At 40.5% G+C, this 16,483-nt stretch overlaps 1 protein-coding gene across 4 annotated transcripts in view; it reads left to right on the top strand.

The window, feature by feature from the left end:
* LOC142660301 (transmembrane protein 272-like) overlaps positions 1 to 9,778 on the top strand; it is a 108,202-nt gene extending 98,424 nt beyond the window's left edge. For all 4 annotated transcript variants that reach the window (XM_075836898.1, XM_075836899.1, XM_075836896.1 and 1 more), the window contains one exon: positions 9,349 to 9,778. In XM_075836898.1, coding sequence (XP_075693013.1) covers positions 9,349 to 9,414 — 66 coding nt within the window. In that variant the 3' untranslated portion in view covers positions 9,415 to 9,778. The remainder of the gene's footprint in view (positions 1 to 9,348) is intronic.
* The last annotated feature ends 6,705 nt before the right edge of the window (positions 9,779 to 16,483 follow it).

Raw genomic sequence — 16,483 nt, 5'->3', positions numbered from 1 at the left:
CTCATTACATATATACAGTACCAGAACCAATCTCAGTACATAAATACAGCCCCAGAACCAAGCTCAGTCCTTATATATAGTACCAGAACAAAGCTCAGTACATATATACAACACCAGTGCCCCCATATAGCCAACCCCTGTATATAGTGTCCCACATATAGCTCCCCCTATAGTGCTCCACATATAGCCCACCCCTGTATATAGTGCTCCACATATAGCCCACCCCAGTATATAGCCACCCCCTGTAGATAATGCCACTCACTTCTTTATTAGGATAAAAACACAAACTACACAAACTCACCTTAATCCCATTCCCGCGCCGTCCGGCGGCAATGGAGACTTGCTCTCGTCTGCGCAGGTCTCCTGGGGTTGAACGACTCAAGCAGCGCGATGACGTGATGGCGCCGGTGCATCTATGAAAGGAGCTGATTGGCAGGGCAGAATAACTTTCCCTGTCAATCAGCGCCTTTCAAGGACGCAAGCGGCGCAAAGTATCGCGCCACTTCACTCGTAGAAAGGCGATGAATGGCCGGGCACGGAATGTACCCGGCCATTCATTGCTTCTAATTGTATCTGTGTCCTATAGACGCAGGTACACTTATAGTGCAGGAGGGGGTGGCGGCGGCTGGTTTCAGTGGCGCTGCCGACCCCTCAGAGGCAGCAGGCCGCCCCCATGGACGGTGCGGCCCTGGCGCCCCCCTCTAAGTTGCGCCTGCTCCCCCTAGCTACACCCCTGACTTACATATATTTATTCATTACAATTCACCAATTCCATATTAATATATTCACTTTATTCACAGCTCCCTATTCCACATAAATATTGTGGTGATTACACATACTTTCACTTGAATATATGCATTTTTGTGTTTACCTTCATAAAAAATATATGAGATACTGTTTTGTTCCTTCTCCTCACATTTTACATCATTTTTCACCTTTTTTATTTTTTTGCTTTTCACTTTCATAGTGATATGCACATTTTTTTTTTTTTTACATATGTTAACTTTGTCTAGTTATCCTTTTTTTTTGGTTGAGTATAATTGGCAAGACCCGGTAACTTATATCCTTGAAAAGATATGACTGTTGACCAGACCAGCATTATTTTATATAATATATCCCGTTGTGGTGGACCACTTATTATGTATATATTCTTCTATCCAGGTTTTTCTTGCTACAAATCTTCTGTGACTTATGTACATTTACCTGTATCTTTCCACACGTATTTTGCTCTTTATACCTGTGCTAAGGATTGATTACTCATACGCGGTATATGGCTTTTTGTTCTCCCATTGCCCATTTCCAATATGGTCGTGTGAGGCACTGTGCGCATGGATCGCGCATGCGTCGCCTGCCTCCATTGCCGCCGCCCATCGGACCGCAGTGCTGTTTATGCACACACACACACACACACCGCCCACACACGTAAGTACCTATGGGTCAGTATTCTGGTGTATGTAGAAAACATTTTCATGCATGTTTTTGTCACTCGTGGCTAGCTATTTATGCTATAAGTCCTGTGTAGACTGTACAACATACGCTTTTTCTTACTTTGCCAGGTACCTTATATTGTATTTATCCCCAGATACATATATTTGTGTGTGTGATATTCAAGCTACCTCTTTGGGTTACTTTTTTACTTAATCTCTTGTGTATGTGTGTCTTTTATATTGTGGGCGTTTTTCCAGCCTAATTTTTGTAATAAAGCATTTTTTTGCATATTTGATATACTCATGCCTTATGGCTTTTTTTTTGCTTCTTATTGGTTTCACTGATCTAGTTTGGGGTTTCACAATGCTCAATTACTTTATAGTTCTACCAAGGGATTTTTTTCCCCCTGGCTTTGTAGGTTTATCTCATGATGACTTCTCCCGGCCACTTCCCATTTCTGCAGAATTTGCCACTCGGATGTCTACGGCTCCTCACTTTTCCAACATTTCCACACCTATAAACGAAGATAAAATTCTCATAGTGCCACACTTTATGCCCCTAAATATAATAAGCATACACTGCGCCCCTGAATAAAATAGTACCAAACACTATGCCCCAGAATATAATTGTGTCCATACACTCTAAATTAAATTAAAGCACCATATACACAGTACCACCTGTAGATAGCGCCACACCGCTCCTGTAGATAGCATCACACACAGCCCCCCCTGTATATAGCATCACACACAGCCCCCCCTGTATATAGCATCACACACAGCCCCCCCTGTAGATAGCATCACACACAGCCCCCCCTGTAGATAGCATCACACACAGTCCCCCTGTAGATAGCATCACACACAGCCCCCCCTGTAGATAGCATCACACTCAGCCCCCCCTGTAGATAGCATCACACTCAGCCCCCCTGTAGATAGCATCACACACAGCCACCCCTGTAGATAGCTACCCACACACAGCCCCACTGTACATAGCGCCACGCAGCCCCCTGTAAATAGCACCACACAGCCCCTCTTTATAGTGCTACCCCGTGTAGAAAGCACCACCACCCCCCCTTTAGATAGTGGCACACAGCCCCTTGTAGAAAGCACCCCCTGTAGATAGCGCCCTCTGTAGAAAGCTCCACCTCCCCTGTAGATACGGCACACAGCTCCTTGTGGAATGCACCACCCCCCTGTAGATAGCGTCACAATTACTTTCCCCCGTTCCAGCTGCGTTCTCTACTCCAATAATGCAGACCTGGTCTCTTCTGACCAGGCCGCATCCTGCAGAGTAACGCAAGTTCAGGGCCTTCAGTTTTGCGATTTGCGGCAAAAGCGTGAAAAAACTGCACTGTGGTCTTTGGGCGGCCATTGTCCCCGGGCTGCTTCCCGTAAGGAACCTATGGTGATATGCCACTGCCCCTTCCCACTGCCCCTTCCCACTGCAGCCACTTTTGACCTTCCTGACAGAGGCTCATTTTTCAAATCTGACATGTCACTTTATGTGGTAATAACTTGTTTTCACCTATCCGAACAATTCTGAGACTGTTTTCTAGTGACGCATTGTACTTTATGTTAATAGTAAAATTTGGTGAACACATTCAGTGTTTTTTGAAAAACACAAATTTTGAGAACATTTTGAAAAATTAGCTTTTTTCTAAATTGAAATGTCTGGCTGTAAGACAGGTCGTTGTACCACACAAAATATTTACTAATTAACAATTTCCATACGTCTACTTTATGTTGGCATCGTTTTATTTTTCTAGAACGTTACAAGGCTTATAGGTTTAGCAGTAATATCTCACGTTTATAAAATGCATTTTTTTTCCCCGTTTATGTTGCAATGCTTTGCTTTGCAATGGGCTTGGTATAACTAGCGCTGATATGTTGAGAAGTTCTAGAAACTTATCCCTTACATTCTTATATGCCGGCTCTGACAACCCAGGATGCCGTTCTGCACTGAATCTCTCATTGACGCTGCAGCCTGCTGCTCCCACTGTTTACATGTTGCCATGACGACCTGCCTCAGCATTCAGTTTTCTACAATGTTACTACTACCTCTTTAAATATATATATATATATATATATATATATATATATATATATATACACACACACACTAACTTTAGGTTAGCAACACTATATATTCTGCCCTGATTATTCATGGTTTACAACTTTGATTTGTTTAAGTAATTAATTATTATGTAACCTGTTATGTCACTGTTATTCAACCTGCACTGTGACCTGTGTCTGTAACGCTTTGACCCCACTTTACCCACCATTTTAACTGCATTTGTCTGTGTATGGGCTGGCACTAGGCCCGAATTAGGGCTCCGGTTCGGAGCTGAAGCACATTGTCCGTTATTTTCCAATAAATCTATCTAGCCTAAAATCCGTTTTTAATGTTTAGAAGCGCTACAATCGCCCTGTTTTTCTTCCTATTGTTTACATCTAATAACCGCGATTGCTCAAGGATCTGGTACCAGGGAAAGTGGCAGCTTGCATTATTTCAGCCTATTCAATTATACCTCTTGCATCACTCCCTATTTCCTCATAGATTGTGAAGTGTCACTGCTACAGGGTATGTGGACCCACAAGGCCACTTCGTCATTCATAGCAGAGTAGCAGCTAGCCAAATAAAAGTCAATAACGGTCTCAAGGGCAAGAGTACCTGGATAGATGATTTGGCAAACACTGTGGTGCAGAGTGGCAGACACGTGGCGCAGCAACATATGGCGTAGCAGACACTTGGCACAGATGAGACTTGGCACAGATGACACTCCTGACTCCGACACTAGATAACGCTCTGGAGCAAATACAATTATTGGATACAGGAAATGGGAATACTGGATACAGAATACAGCTAAGGCTGGATTCACACGTGCACATTACGTCCGTAATGGACGGAACGTATTTCGGCCGCAAGTTCCGGACCGAACACACTGCAGGGAGCCGGGCTCCTAGCATCATAGTTATGTACGATGCTAGGAGTCCCTGCCTCGCTGCCAGACAACTGTCCCGTACTGTAATCATGTTTTCAGTACGGGACAGTAGTTCCACGCAGAGGCAGGGACTCCTAGCGTCGTACATAACTATGATTCTAGGAGCCTGGCTCCCTGCAGTGTGTTTGGTCCGGGACTTGCGGCCGAAATACGTTCCGTCCATTACGGACGTAATATGCTCGTGTGAATCCAGCCTAAGGGACCATATGCAAAGACTAACCTGGGCTGACAGAACAACACTCAGGCAAGGAGAGGAAGGGCAATGGCCTTTTTAAAGTCCAGGGTGTAAAGGGATTGGGAATTTTACACAGGTGCACTCGCTGGCCCTTTAAAGCCGGGAGTGAGCGTGCGTTCGTGCACGCGCATCGTACAGGTCACAGAGGGGAGCTGCAGCCGCCTGTGCCAGCGTCTCTGGGGAGAGAGACACTGGCATTAAGAAAGTGTCCCCCCTTATGCCCCCTCTTCTTAGGTCCAGAGCATCAGAGGAACTTCTTAATGAGAGCTGGGGCATTGATGTGCTCCCATGCTACGCTGTTTCCGTAACTGCCCTTCACTACCTTGGGACTTAACAGCGACTCAGGGAGCTACGCGGTTTTCTTCTTCTTGTTCTGGATTCACACGTGCCAGCCGGAGCACATAGAGGTAGAACGGGGTTTAGGGGACCAGAGGTGGGACCCCCATCTATCTGACATTTATGGCATATCCGGTGGACATGCCATAAGTGTCCCAGATGGGAAAACCCCTTTAATGGCCAAGCAATTTTATCTTTTTTTTATCGTCTTATTCCAAAAGCCATAACTTTTTTTATTTTTCGTAGACAGAGCCGTCTGAGAGCTTGTTTTTTGCAGGACGAGTTGTATTTTTTAGTGACACCGTGTTGAGGTACATATAACTTATTGATTAACTTCTATTAACTTTTTTTTGAGGGGAATGGAAGAAAAAACAGCAATTCCACTATTTTTTTGGGGTCTTTAATAATTTACGCCGTTTACTGTGTGGCATAAATAATGTAATAACTTTATTGTGCGTTTTGTCATGTTTACGGCGATACAAAAAAATTTGTATACGATTTTTAATGTTTTACTACTGTTGACTAATGCATCTCCTTTCTTTTGTGTCCACTTCTGGGTTTGGCTTAAAAAAACATAGTCAAAAACTGCAACAAAAACTGCATCAAAACTGTGATTCTGGTCTTAGAACCATAAAATGTTTATTTTTCCGCCGACCGAGCAGTATGAGATATTTTCTTTTTGCTGCATGACTTATGGTTTTTATTGTTATCGTTTTGGGTACATACTACTTCTTTATTTTTTTTTTTAAATTGCGATATTTGGAAGGCGGGATAAACAAAAAAAAATTCCGTATTTATTTTTTTCTAAGTCTTTCATCGCGCGGGTTAAATAATGTAGTAGTATTAAAGTGTAGGTCGCTATGGACGCACCAATACCAATTATGTGTAGCTTTTTTTATTTTCTTAGTATTTTTTCACAATAATTTTGTAAAGGGTAAAATGGGTTTTATTCTAACCTTTATTGATCTATTTTTTTTTAAAGTCACAGTATGGGACTTCACAATGCGATCATTTGATTGCTTTTATAATACAGTGCAATACTTCTGTATTGCAGTGTATTATGCCTGTCACTGTATAACTGTCTCTGTCAAGGCCTAATAGGCATACATTGTTGGCAGATCTGAGGCCATGGAAACGATGGCTGGGGGCAATCGGGTGACAGAAGAAACCCCCTCCCTCTGAAACTAGTTAGATGCTGCAATCGCTATTGAGCACAGCATCTAATGGGTCATTAGACCGCCTGGCACCCACTCTAGGGCTTATGACACAGCTCTGTGAAGAGGCATGGAAAGGACACTGTTATACTGTTAGATTGTTGTTCTCTTGACCTGGTGGAATAATACAAGACCAATTATTAACAAATTCTTGATCTGTTTGGGAAGGGATATAAATCGTTCTAAGATTAAGTAAAGTGTGATCTTCTAGGTCTCTAGAATGGACCGAAGGGACAGATATCTAGATAAAACAAGTTGCAATATTGTGATTCTTCTGAAAAGTGCTAAATTGTCCAAAAATTGCAAAAAAAAACATTTCACTTTTCATATTTTGTTACTTTCATTTTTATGGGTGTAATGTTACTTTAAAATAACAACTAAAAATGTATTCCCGTATTTGATGCAGTCACATATGTACATGACAAGTAATTTTCAGTTATTAGGATGCTAGTTTGAGTTGGCATTTTCATTTTATTTTATTATAATGTATAGATTTATTTTTTTCACTATGCTTTTTTTATGCCCAAATAAGGAAAAAAAACAACCTTTGGCGGTACATTATTTATTTTATAAACTTTACATCATACTTCTCAGCATACTGACTATAACATGATTAGTCTTGTGACCATCGGCACCAATAGAGGCAGTACCACCACTGTTCTGTACACCGTATTCATTATAAACAAAACAGAGTTTTTTTCAAGTACCTGGCAGTCTTCTAGCCAGGCACTTGACATTCGAATGCATGATTGTTTGTGTGGCCAGCTTAAACCTGCACATACTGTATACACTATGGCACAGTCTTAAAGCCAGCCCAGGACCGCACAATGTACATATATATTTAGAAGCTTTCCTTATAGCTTTTTATGATAGTACATCATTTGTAATATTTCTAACAACCCAAAGAATATACTGTCTTCCTAATGACTGATCGTTCGATAATGAGCATGGTCTTTGGGGGCAAAAGAAAGCTTATTCTTTGATATTCCAGGATAATTTCTCCAGAATGAGTACTCCCAGTTCTGAGCAAATGCAGCCAAGCTAAATTCGACTAAGAAGACACCACCAATGAAACTCTAGCTTGCTTGAGGTGGTAAACGTTGAATTTCTGCCTCTGCTTACGACTTGTGACTCTGGAATACTGGGATTCTACACACATTTCTGTCTAGATTTTGGAGAGATAAAATTACACCATCTGGACCTGGAAACTACAGGAAGATACCTTCTCTAATAGACTATCTATTCATTTACTAGACCAGTCCCAAGCAGCCTATCTGACTGGAATCTCATAGACCACAGGGTGAATTCGGAAGTGAAGTCTACTGCCCAGAATAAAATCTTTATAATTCTTCACCCCGCCAATGGCACAGCCATATTGCTTGACCCTCAATTCCAAGGAATAGACCCGTTGTCTATAGAATTTCATAAATTCCCTGGTACAATAATATGCTTTCAGAGCTTGACTACCATTACTTCTACCATCTAGCAAACCATATACGAAGATGGTGTTCTTCAATAGAAAAGAGGAGTATAAATTGTATTTAGATTAGGCCCTTGTTTAGGATCCTTCAGTTCCATTCAAAATACTTTCGTTTCCTCACAGTATTTTCATCTTTACAATTTTTGGTCTACTCAAATGTTCTTCATCCCCATAAGGAAAAGAGAACTCTTGCTCATCAAGCCAGACAGTTTCTTTATTTTATCGGTTGTAATGAAGGGGGATTTAGAAGCATCCTTCTCTTATGACAAACAAGTTAAACCTGTAAGCATGAGCTTTTATTCAGGATAATAGAAATGTTGAAATATTCTCTGAAATGTTTATGCAAACTATAAAACAGCTCCTACATGGAACTTTGGACCTGCTTTTTAAGCCCTTAAAGAGAACCTGTCACCTCTCCTGACATGTCTGCTTTATTACATACTTGTATTCCCCATAAAATACCAAATCTGGAGCATCTTTTCTTAGAATTCTGAGCTGTATGGTTCCTTTGTTATTCCTCCTAGAAATTTATGAATAAATTGACAACTGGGTATTATGATTCGCCTTGTCTTCGCTCCATTCAAACTCCTTTTAGTGTCCGTCTTGCGCCTGGGGGGGGGGGAACGGTTGACCGGGGTCCCCCGTTTTGGCAATCGAGGGGTCCCAGTGGTAGGACCCCCACTGATCTTGCATTTATCACTTATCAGTAGGTGATAAATGTTGTAGGTTGGTATGCCCCTTTAAAGGATCCGCTGCTAATTTATTGGTGCCATATAGCACAGAACACCTTAGGCGGTGTTAGGGAGTCCATGACTCGACATGTCAGGGCTGTTTTTGCGGTATGAGGGGGACCTACCTTACATTAGGCAAGTGGTTTTAATGTTATGTCTGAACAGTGAAAGTTATCTAAGGCTATGTCCTTTTCCTAATTGCAGATGATTTGAGTGCTACCTAAGCCTCATTCTTCGCCTTAAGTCCAGTCTCTGGTGACCATTTTACTCCCTCTTCCGTCCTATTAAACTAGATGTAGATCTCGATAAAACTTTTAAATTATAGGGGCTATTAGATCTTTAAAAATGATGTGCAAATGGTTTAACTGCAGTAAGATTAGTCACATACTAATGTACTGCTTGTAGTCTCTGTAAACCAACTCACATGCAGTAACTTGACCATGCTTTTAGTGTTTATCTCCTGCTTGTGCCCATATCGGGCTGTGTAATAGGACCTTTAGTAACAGTGCAGTGTCAATAGCATAGCGTGTGTCGTTTGTCAAGACCGTGAGCACTACCTTAGACCTTGTAGTAGAGGGGCATGCGGGCAGCTGTAAATAGTGGCAAGGTCTGTGAGAGGGCAGAGGAATCATGAGCACTTGTAGTCGATAACATTTTTAATCTCACCCACAGCAAGCCCTAGCAATATGAAAATAACAGCGCTGCTCAGAGCAGGGCATCTTAATGAAAATTAACAAATTATTCATTCTAAGCTATGGAGGTTTCATCTGGTGGGCATTCTGTCACATATAGGTACATTTCTGTATTTTTCATAACCTCCAGTAACACCTTTAAAATTGCTGACAGTGGCTGATGCATTAGATAGATATATGGATGGATAGATATAGTAGTATATCTGTTTTTATTTGGACTTTTCTATGTTTTAGGTGGCATCTGGAACAGAGAATCCTGCCAGTAACCCTTCCCCAGAAGATGTAGAAGCTTTGAAATAAAGTATGCCCTGATGTCTGGATAAATTAATCACAACGGAGTATTCGGTGATGGATATTGAGGTGCTGATAAAAGAAACATGGACTTATAAATTGTGGGTGACACGATCTAGGGACTACTTCTCTCATAATCCTGATATACTTATCATATATTACTTATAAAGTGATCTCTATTGTTATGGAAGGAAGCAACTATTAAATTAATGGAATTCTATGCTGTCACTTTAATTTAAAATTCTATGGAGGTTGTGTAAAAAGAAAGCTGCTAGAAAAAAATCTTTAGTGTTGTACATCACTCCAAATGAGATTGAAGTACTATAATGCAAAAGAAGATTATAAAACAATAAAAAAAAATGATCTGCACTAATTTTTATACATGACCCTAATATGTTTTATAAAGCTTTACTTCGAAAGTTAAGAAAAGTGACAATATATATAACTTTTTCTAGTGAAATTACAGTCAGCAAAATGTGTCTTATGTCCTACAAATAAAAATGTTGGTTCCTTTGATATAATACAGCACCATAAGAATTATACAGCGAGTGTTTATAAATTTAAGGAATTTCATTAAAAACTAAGGCCTTTGTAAAAGAGCTGATCCTTCAGGCCAGTCACATTTGAACAGGGAAACCATAGTAAGAAAACATAGAGCATTGAAGAGGTTTAGCAGAACAGCAGGAAATCCGTTTACCCACAGCGATCATACTGCTATAGGATTTGTAGACCACTGAGGTGCTTTTAATCTTTGTTGAAAACCTGATGTAAAAATGTTAAAATAAGATCCAGCACTCTTCAAGTAAGGCTTTTGATTAGACGTGTTCTAATTCCTGCCTTTCATGGGGTTATTTCTACAATTAGGATTCCTTACGTTTATGCCTACTTAAAGTGTAACTAAACCTTTAAAAAACCTTTGACATGTCATAGTGGCTAAAGACTTGGTGTAGGAAGAAGGGGTTTGGGTTCTTGGAGAACTGGGTCAACTTCTATGTTGGCTACAGACTCTACGGTAAGGATGGGCTGCAGCTAAATGGGGAGGGTGCAGCTGTGTTAGGGGAAAAAATGGCTAGAAGGTTGGGGGAGTGTTTAAACTAGGGAATAATCTAGAAAATTTTTATATGGGATGCACACCTATGTTGACGGTGTGGTGCAAAGGGGTTGGGAGGAAGTCCCAATGTATATAGTCACGATTACCCCAGCACTCACAAGAAAGCCGGAAAATATATTGCAAGATGAATAGATTTATTTTTTCGCAAAGCTGTATATCATATACTATTGCATATGTAATCAGCATTTTTATATGAATACATGAGTTGAAGCGACTTAATAATGAAGTTTCGGCCAATCCATGGCCTTGATCACTGTCGCTGTGGTAAAGAAATATTTAATTTTAATATAGTGTACATGTATTTAAATCAGAAATAATCATGGTATTCGTATGAAAATAGATGTGTCTAGAATAGAGATCCATAAAATTTATATGACATAATGTATCATAAATCCATAAAGTAGTTACATCTGGTGTATAGGGATAATGAAAGAAATCTTCATATTGGAAATATTGCATGTTTAACCCCTTAGTGTCTCAGCCTGTTTTGGCCTTGAGGACACAGCCTATTTTTGCAAATCTGAATGCAACTCTGGAATGCTTTTGCCTAGCCAAGCGATTCTGAGATTGTTTTCTCGTGACATGTTGTACTTTATAATACTGAAAAAATTTGGTCGTTAAATGCAATATTTATTTGTAAAAAATTTCTCGCATTTTCAAGAAAATTTCAAAAGGCTATTTTTTCAGGGACCAGTTCAGTTTTGAAGTGGCTTTGAGGGCTTTATATATTAGAAAGTTCCATAAATCACCCCATTTTAAAAACTGCACCCCTCAAAGTATTCAAAACAGCATTCAGAAATTATTTTAACCCTTTAGGCGTTTCACAGGAAATAAAGCAAAGTAGAGGTGAAATTTACAAATTTACATTTTTTTCTACGAAATTCATTTGTAATATAGTTTTTTCTGTAACACAGAAGGTTTTACGAGAGAAACACACTCAATACTAATTGCCTAGATTCTGCAGTTTTTCGAAATATCCCACATGTGGCCCTAGAGTGCTAATGGACTGAAACACCGGCCTCAGAAGCAAAGGAGCACCTAGAGGATTTTGGGGCCTCTATTTTATTAGAATATATTTTAGGCACCATGTCAGGTTTGAACAGGTCTTGTGGTGCCAAAACAGTGCAAACCCCCGAAAAGTGACCCCATTTTGGAAACTACACACCTCAAGGAATTTTTCAAGAGGTATCGTTAGCATTTTGAGCCCACAGGTTTTTTGCTAAATTTATTGGAACTAGTCTGTGAAAATGAAAATCTACTTTTTTTTCTGAAAAAACATATAATGTTTTCGTTTTTACAAGGAATAAAGGAGAAAAAGCACCCCAACATTTGTAAAGCAATGTCTCCCGATTTTGGAGCGCAGATTTTGCTGGAATGGTTTTCGGTGCCATGTCGTGTTTGCAAAGTCCTGGAGGGACCATAACAGTGGAAACTCCCCAAAAGTGGAAACTACACCCCTCAAGGAATTTTTTTTAGGGGTATAGTTAGGATTTTGACCCCACACGGTTTTTGCAGAATTTATGGGAATTATGCCGTGAAATTGAAAATCTAAATTTTTTCTAATGAAATGTCGTTTTAGCTCAGATTTTTTCACTTTTACAATAGATAAAGGAGAAAAGCAAACTCTTCTGAGCACAGCAATACCCCATATGTGGTAATAAACTGCTGTTTGGACACACGGCGGGGGTTAGAACGGACGGAGCACCATTTGACTTTTGGAGCTCAAGTTTTTCTGGAATGGTTTGCGGCCCCATGTCACATTTGCAAAGCCACTGAGGGGCCAAAATAGTGCAAACCCGGCAAAAGTAACCCCGTTTGAGAAACTACACCCCTCGTGGAATTTATCTAGCGGTATAGTGAGCATTTTTACCCCACAGTTTTTTTGCTGAATTATTGGAATTATGCAGTGAAAATGAAAAAATACATTCTTTCCACTAAAATGTTGAATTTTTTTCATTTTCACAAGGAATAAAGGAGAAAAAGCGCCCCAACAATTGTAAAACAATTTCTCCCGAGTACAGCAATACCCCATATGTGGTCATAAACTGCTGTTTGGACACACGTCAAGGCTCAGAATGGCAGGAGTGCTACTTGGCATGTAGATTATGGTTGATTGTTTTTTGGGCGCCATGTCGCATTTGCAGAACCCCTGAGGTACCCATACAGTAGAAACTCCTGAGAATTGACTCCATTTTGGAAAATATACCCCTCAGGGTAATCATCTAGGGCTGTACTGAGCATTTTGATCCCACAGGTGTTTCATAGATTGTATTCGAATGAGGCAGTGAAAATTTAAAATTATTTATTTTTCCCCAAAATATAGTTTTGCATTAAAAAAAATTACCACAAGGGGAATAGGAGAAAAAACAACACATAATTTGTTACCCATTTTCTCCCGAGTACGGCAATACCCCATGTGTGGCCCTAAACTGCTGTTTGGGCACATGACAGAGCTCAAAATGGAAGCTCATTTGGCTTTTAGAGCACAGATTTTGCTGGACTGGTGTACAGGCGACATGTCGCATTTACAGAGCACTCTTCGGTACCAGAGTAGAGTGTAAAACCCTGAGAAGTGACCCCATTTTTAAAAATACATCCCCCAAGGCATGTATCATTTGCCTGGATATTTGACAGGGCTTAGGAGTGAAAGGCGCATGTGAGGCCTATTTTGGTGATTTTCACAGCATTAGCCCACAATGGCAGGGCTCTGAGGTCAAATAGTAAAACAAACCCCCAAGTAGTGACCCCCATTTTGGAAACTGCACCCCTGACGGCATTTTATTAAGGGGTGTTGTGAGCATTTTGACCACACAGGTTATTTTTTTTCTATTAGAAATGAACACTCAGTGGATGGTGAAAATTGCAAATTTCCACAGGTATGTGCCATTTTAGTGCACAATATTTTGTGCCTAGTTCGTGCCACTGAAGACAAATACCTCAAACTGTTAAGCGGGTTCTCCCGGGTATGGTGATGTCATATAGGTGGACGTAAACTGCTGTTTGGGCACGCTGCAGGGCTCAGAAGCGATGGGGCGCCATTTTGCTTTTGGAGCGCAGATTTTGCTTAGTAATAGTTTCGTTTGGGGTTTTGCTGGTATTTCAGTTTATAATGTGGGGGCATATGTAATCTGTGCGAAGTACATCAGGGCATAATAAGAGGGTATAATAATGGGGTAAATAAATAATATTTCATAGATATGTGCCCGGTGTCGCACTGATAAATTGCTCTAGATTTTATCCACTTTTTGACACTGCACGTTTTGCATCGCCATATTCTGAGATCCAGAACTTTTTTATTTTTTCACCACCGGAGCCGTGTGAGGGCTTAATTGTTGCAAGACAATCTGTAGATTTCATTAGTACCCTTTTGGGGTACATGCGATTTTTTTATCACTTTTTTGGCAAGCAAGGTGAACAAAAAACAGCAATTCCGATGTTTTGTTTTTTTTTCTTTTACGGCGTTCGCCATGTGCTATGAATGACAATTTTACTTCTGCGGGTCGGTACGATTACGGCGATACCAGATGTATTAGTTTTTCTTATGCTTTGCAGCGTCTGCACGATTAAAATCACTTTTGTTTCAAATAAAAAAAAATTTGTGTCGCCATATTCTGAGAGCCATAACTTCTTTAGTTTTCCGTCAAAAAAGCTGTGGGAGGGCTTGTTTTTTGCGGGACGGGCTGCAGTTTTTAATGGTATAATTTTGGGCTACATGCAACTTTTAGATCCCTTTTTTTATTCTGTTTTGCGAGGGGTAGTGCGTAACAAACAGTGATTTTAGAATATTTTTTTTAAATTTTTTTACGGTGTTCACAGCGTGGGTAAAATAACGTGATATTTTTATAGTTTGGGTCGTTATGGACGCGGGGATATCACATATGTGTACTTTTTTTAATGTTTTTTGGTTTTTCCTATAATAGAAGACTTATAGGAAAAAAGGCTTAGTGTTTTTTAACATGAAACTTATTCTTTTTTACATTTTTATTAACTTGTTTTAGCTTTTTTTCATCCCACTACGGAACTTGAAGGCATGAAGCCCTGATCGCTATTCTAATACCTACATAGTTCAGTGTTTTAGAGCTGTCAGCTATTCACTGACAGCAAGTCTATTAGGCTTCGCCTCCCGGCGGGGAATAATAGGCTTCTGTACTAGGAAGCGATTGTTAGTCTACGGTTGCCATAGCAACCATCGGACCACTTGTGGGTGCCGATGGTTGTCATTAGCAACCATAGGGTGCGATCTAATCACTTAGATGCAGAGATAGCTGCATCTAAGTGGTTAATCGGCCGGATCGGAGCCTAGCTCCGGTCCTGGCCGTTAGAGCACATTGTCAGCTGTGACAAACAGCTGACACCCGCGCCCGTGGTAACCATAATTGGTTGCCGACAGGCTACAAGACCCTTTGATGCATCGATCGCATTGATCGATGCATCTAAGGAGTTAATCGGCCGGATCGAAGCCTAGCTCTGGTCCTGGCCGTTGCAGCGGGGTGTCGGACAGCTGATAACCGGCGGTGATAGCGCTGGCTCAGCTTCTGAGCCAGCGCCATCACATACACCTTCTCAGGGAGCTGTGATCGGTCAGTCTGCTGTGACTGACCAATCACATCAATCGCCGGCCGGGGACCGCTGTGATTGGTCCCCTGCCATCTTACTGTGTCGATCAACTGTCATAAACAGTTGACGGCACAGTTCTGTCACCTTGTCCTTTGACAGGGTGACAGTTTTTAGCCAGGACACACCGGTACATCCCGGTGCCTTAAAGCACTGCAATACAGGACGTACCCGTGCGTCCTGGTGCGGTAAGGGGTTAAACAATGATGAAACTCATAACATTGACCGTTTATATCAGGCTTGAGGTTTAGTTATACAAATCCAAGAGTGTAGTTACAGCAGAGGGGGAGGAGGGGCTTGCCAAGCCCTAAAGATGGAAGACCATACCATAAAAAAGCAAAACGTATAATGAGCATTTTTACTCCACAGGTTTTTTGCAGAAATTATTGGAAGTAGGCAGTGAAAATGAAAATCTACATTTGTTTCAAAGAAAATGTAGGTTTAGCTAATTTTTTTTCATTTCTACAAGGACCAAAGAAGAAAAAGCACCACAATATTTGTAAAGTAATTTCTCCCAAGTAAAACAATACCCCATATGTGGTTATAAATGGCTGCTTGGACACAGGGCAGGGCTCAGAAGAGAAAGAGCACCATTTGGCTTTTGGAGCTCAAATTTAGCAGGAATGGTTTGTGGAGGCCATGTCACATTTGCAAAGCCCCTGAGAAGAAAAAACAGTGGAAACCCACCACAAGTGACCCATTTTGGAAACTACACCCCTTGAGAAAATTATCTAGAGGTATAGGTAGCATTTTGACCCAACATGTTTTTTGCAGATATTATTGGAAGTAGGCCATGAAAATGAAAATCTACATATTTTTTTCATTTCCACAAGGGCTAAAGGAGAAAAAGCACCACAACATTTGTAAAGAAATTTCTCCAGAGTAAAAAAAAAATCATTTTTCTTCAATAAGACGTAGCTTAGCTTAAAATTTTTCATTTTCTCAATAAATAAAGGAAAAAAAGAACCACAACGTTTGTAAAGCAATTTCTAATGAGTATGGCAATAACCGATATGTGGTCATAAACTGCTGTTTGGACACACAGTAGGGCTCAGAAGGGATGGAGTGCCATTTGGATTTTAGAATGGTGTCTGGGCGCCATGTCGCATTTGCTGAGCCCCTGTAGTACTACTACAGTGGAAACACCCAAAAAGTGACTCCATTCGGGAAAATACACCCCTTGAGGAATCATCTACGGGTATAGTGAGAATTTTGTCCCCAAAGGTCTTTTGCTGAATTAATTAGAATTAAGCCGTGAAAATGAAAAAAAATAATTTTTTCCAATAAGATGTAGATTTAGATCAACATTTTCCATTTTCACAAGGAATAAAAAAGAAAAAGCATCCCAAAATT

The sequence above is a fragment of the Rhinoderma darwinii genome, chromosome 9 (genome assembly GCF_050947455.1).
Source record: "Rhinoderma darwinii isolate aRhiDar2 chromosome 9, aRhiDar2.hap1, whole genome shotgun sequence".
Lineage (NCBI taxonomy): Eukaryota > Metazoa > Chordata > Amphibia > Anura > Rhinodermatidae > Rhinoderma > Rhinoderma darwinii.
Note: the sequence above shows the minus strand (reverse complement) of the source record. Positions and strands in the feature narration are given on the sequence as shown.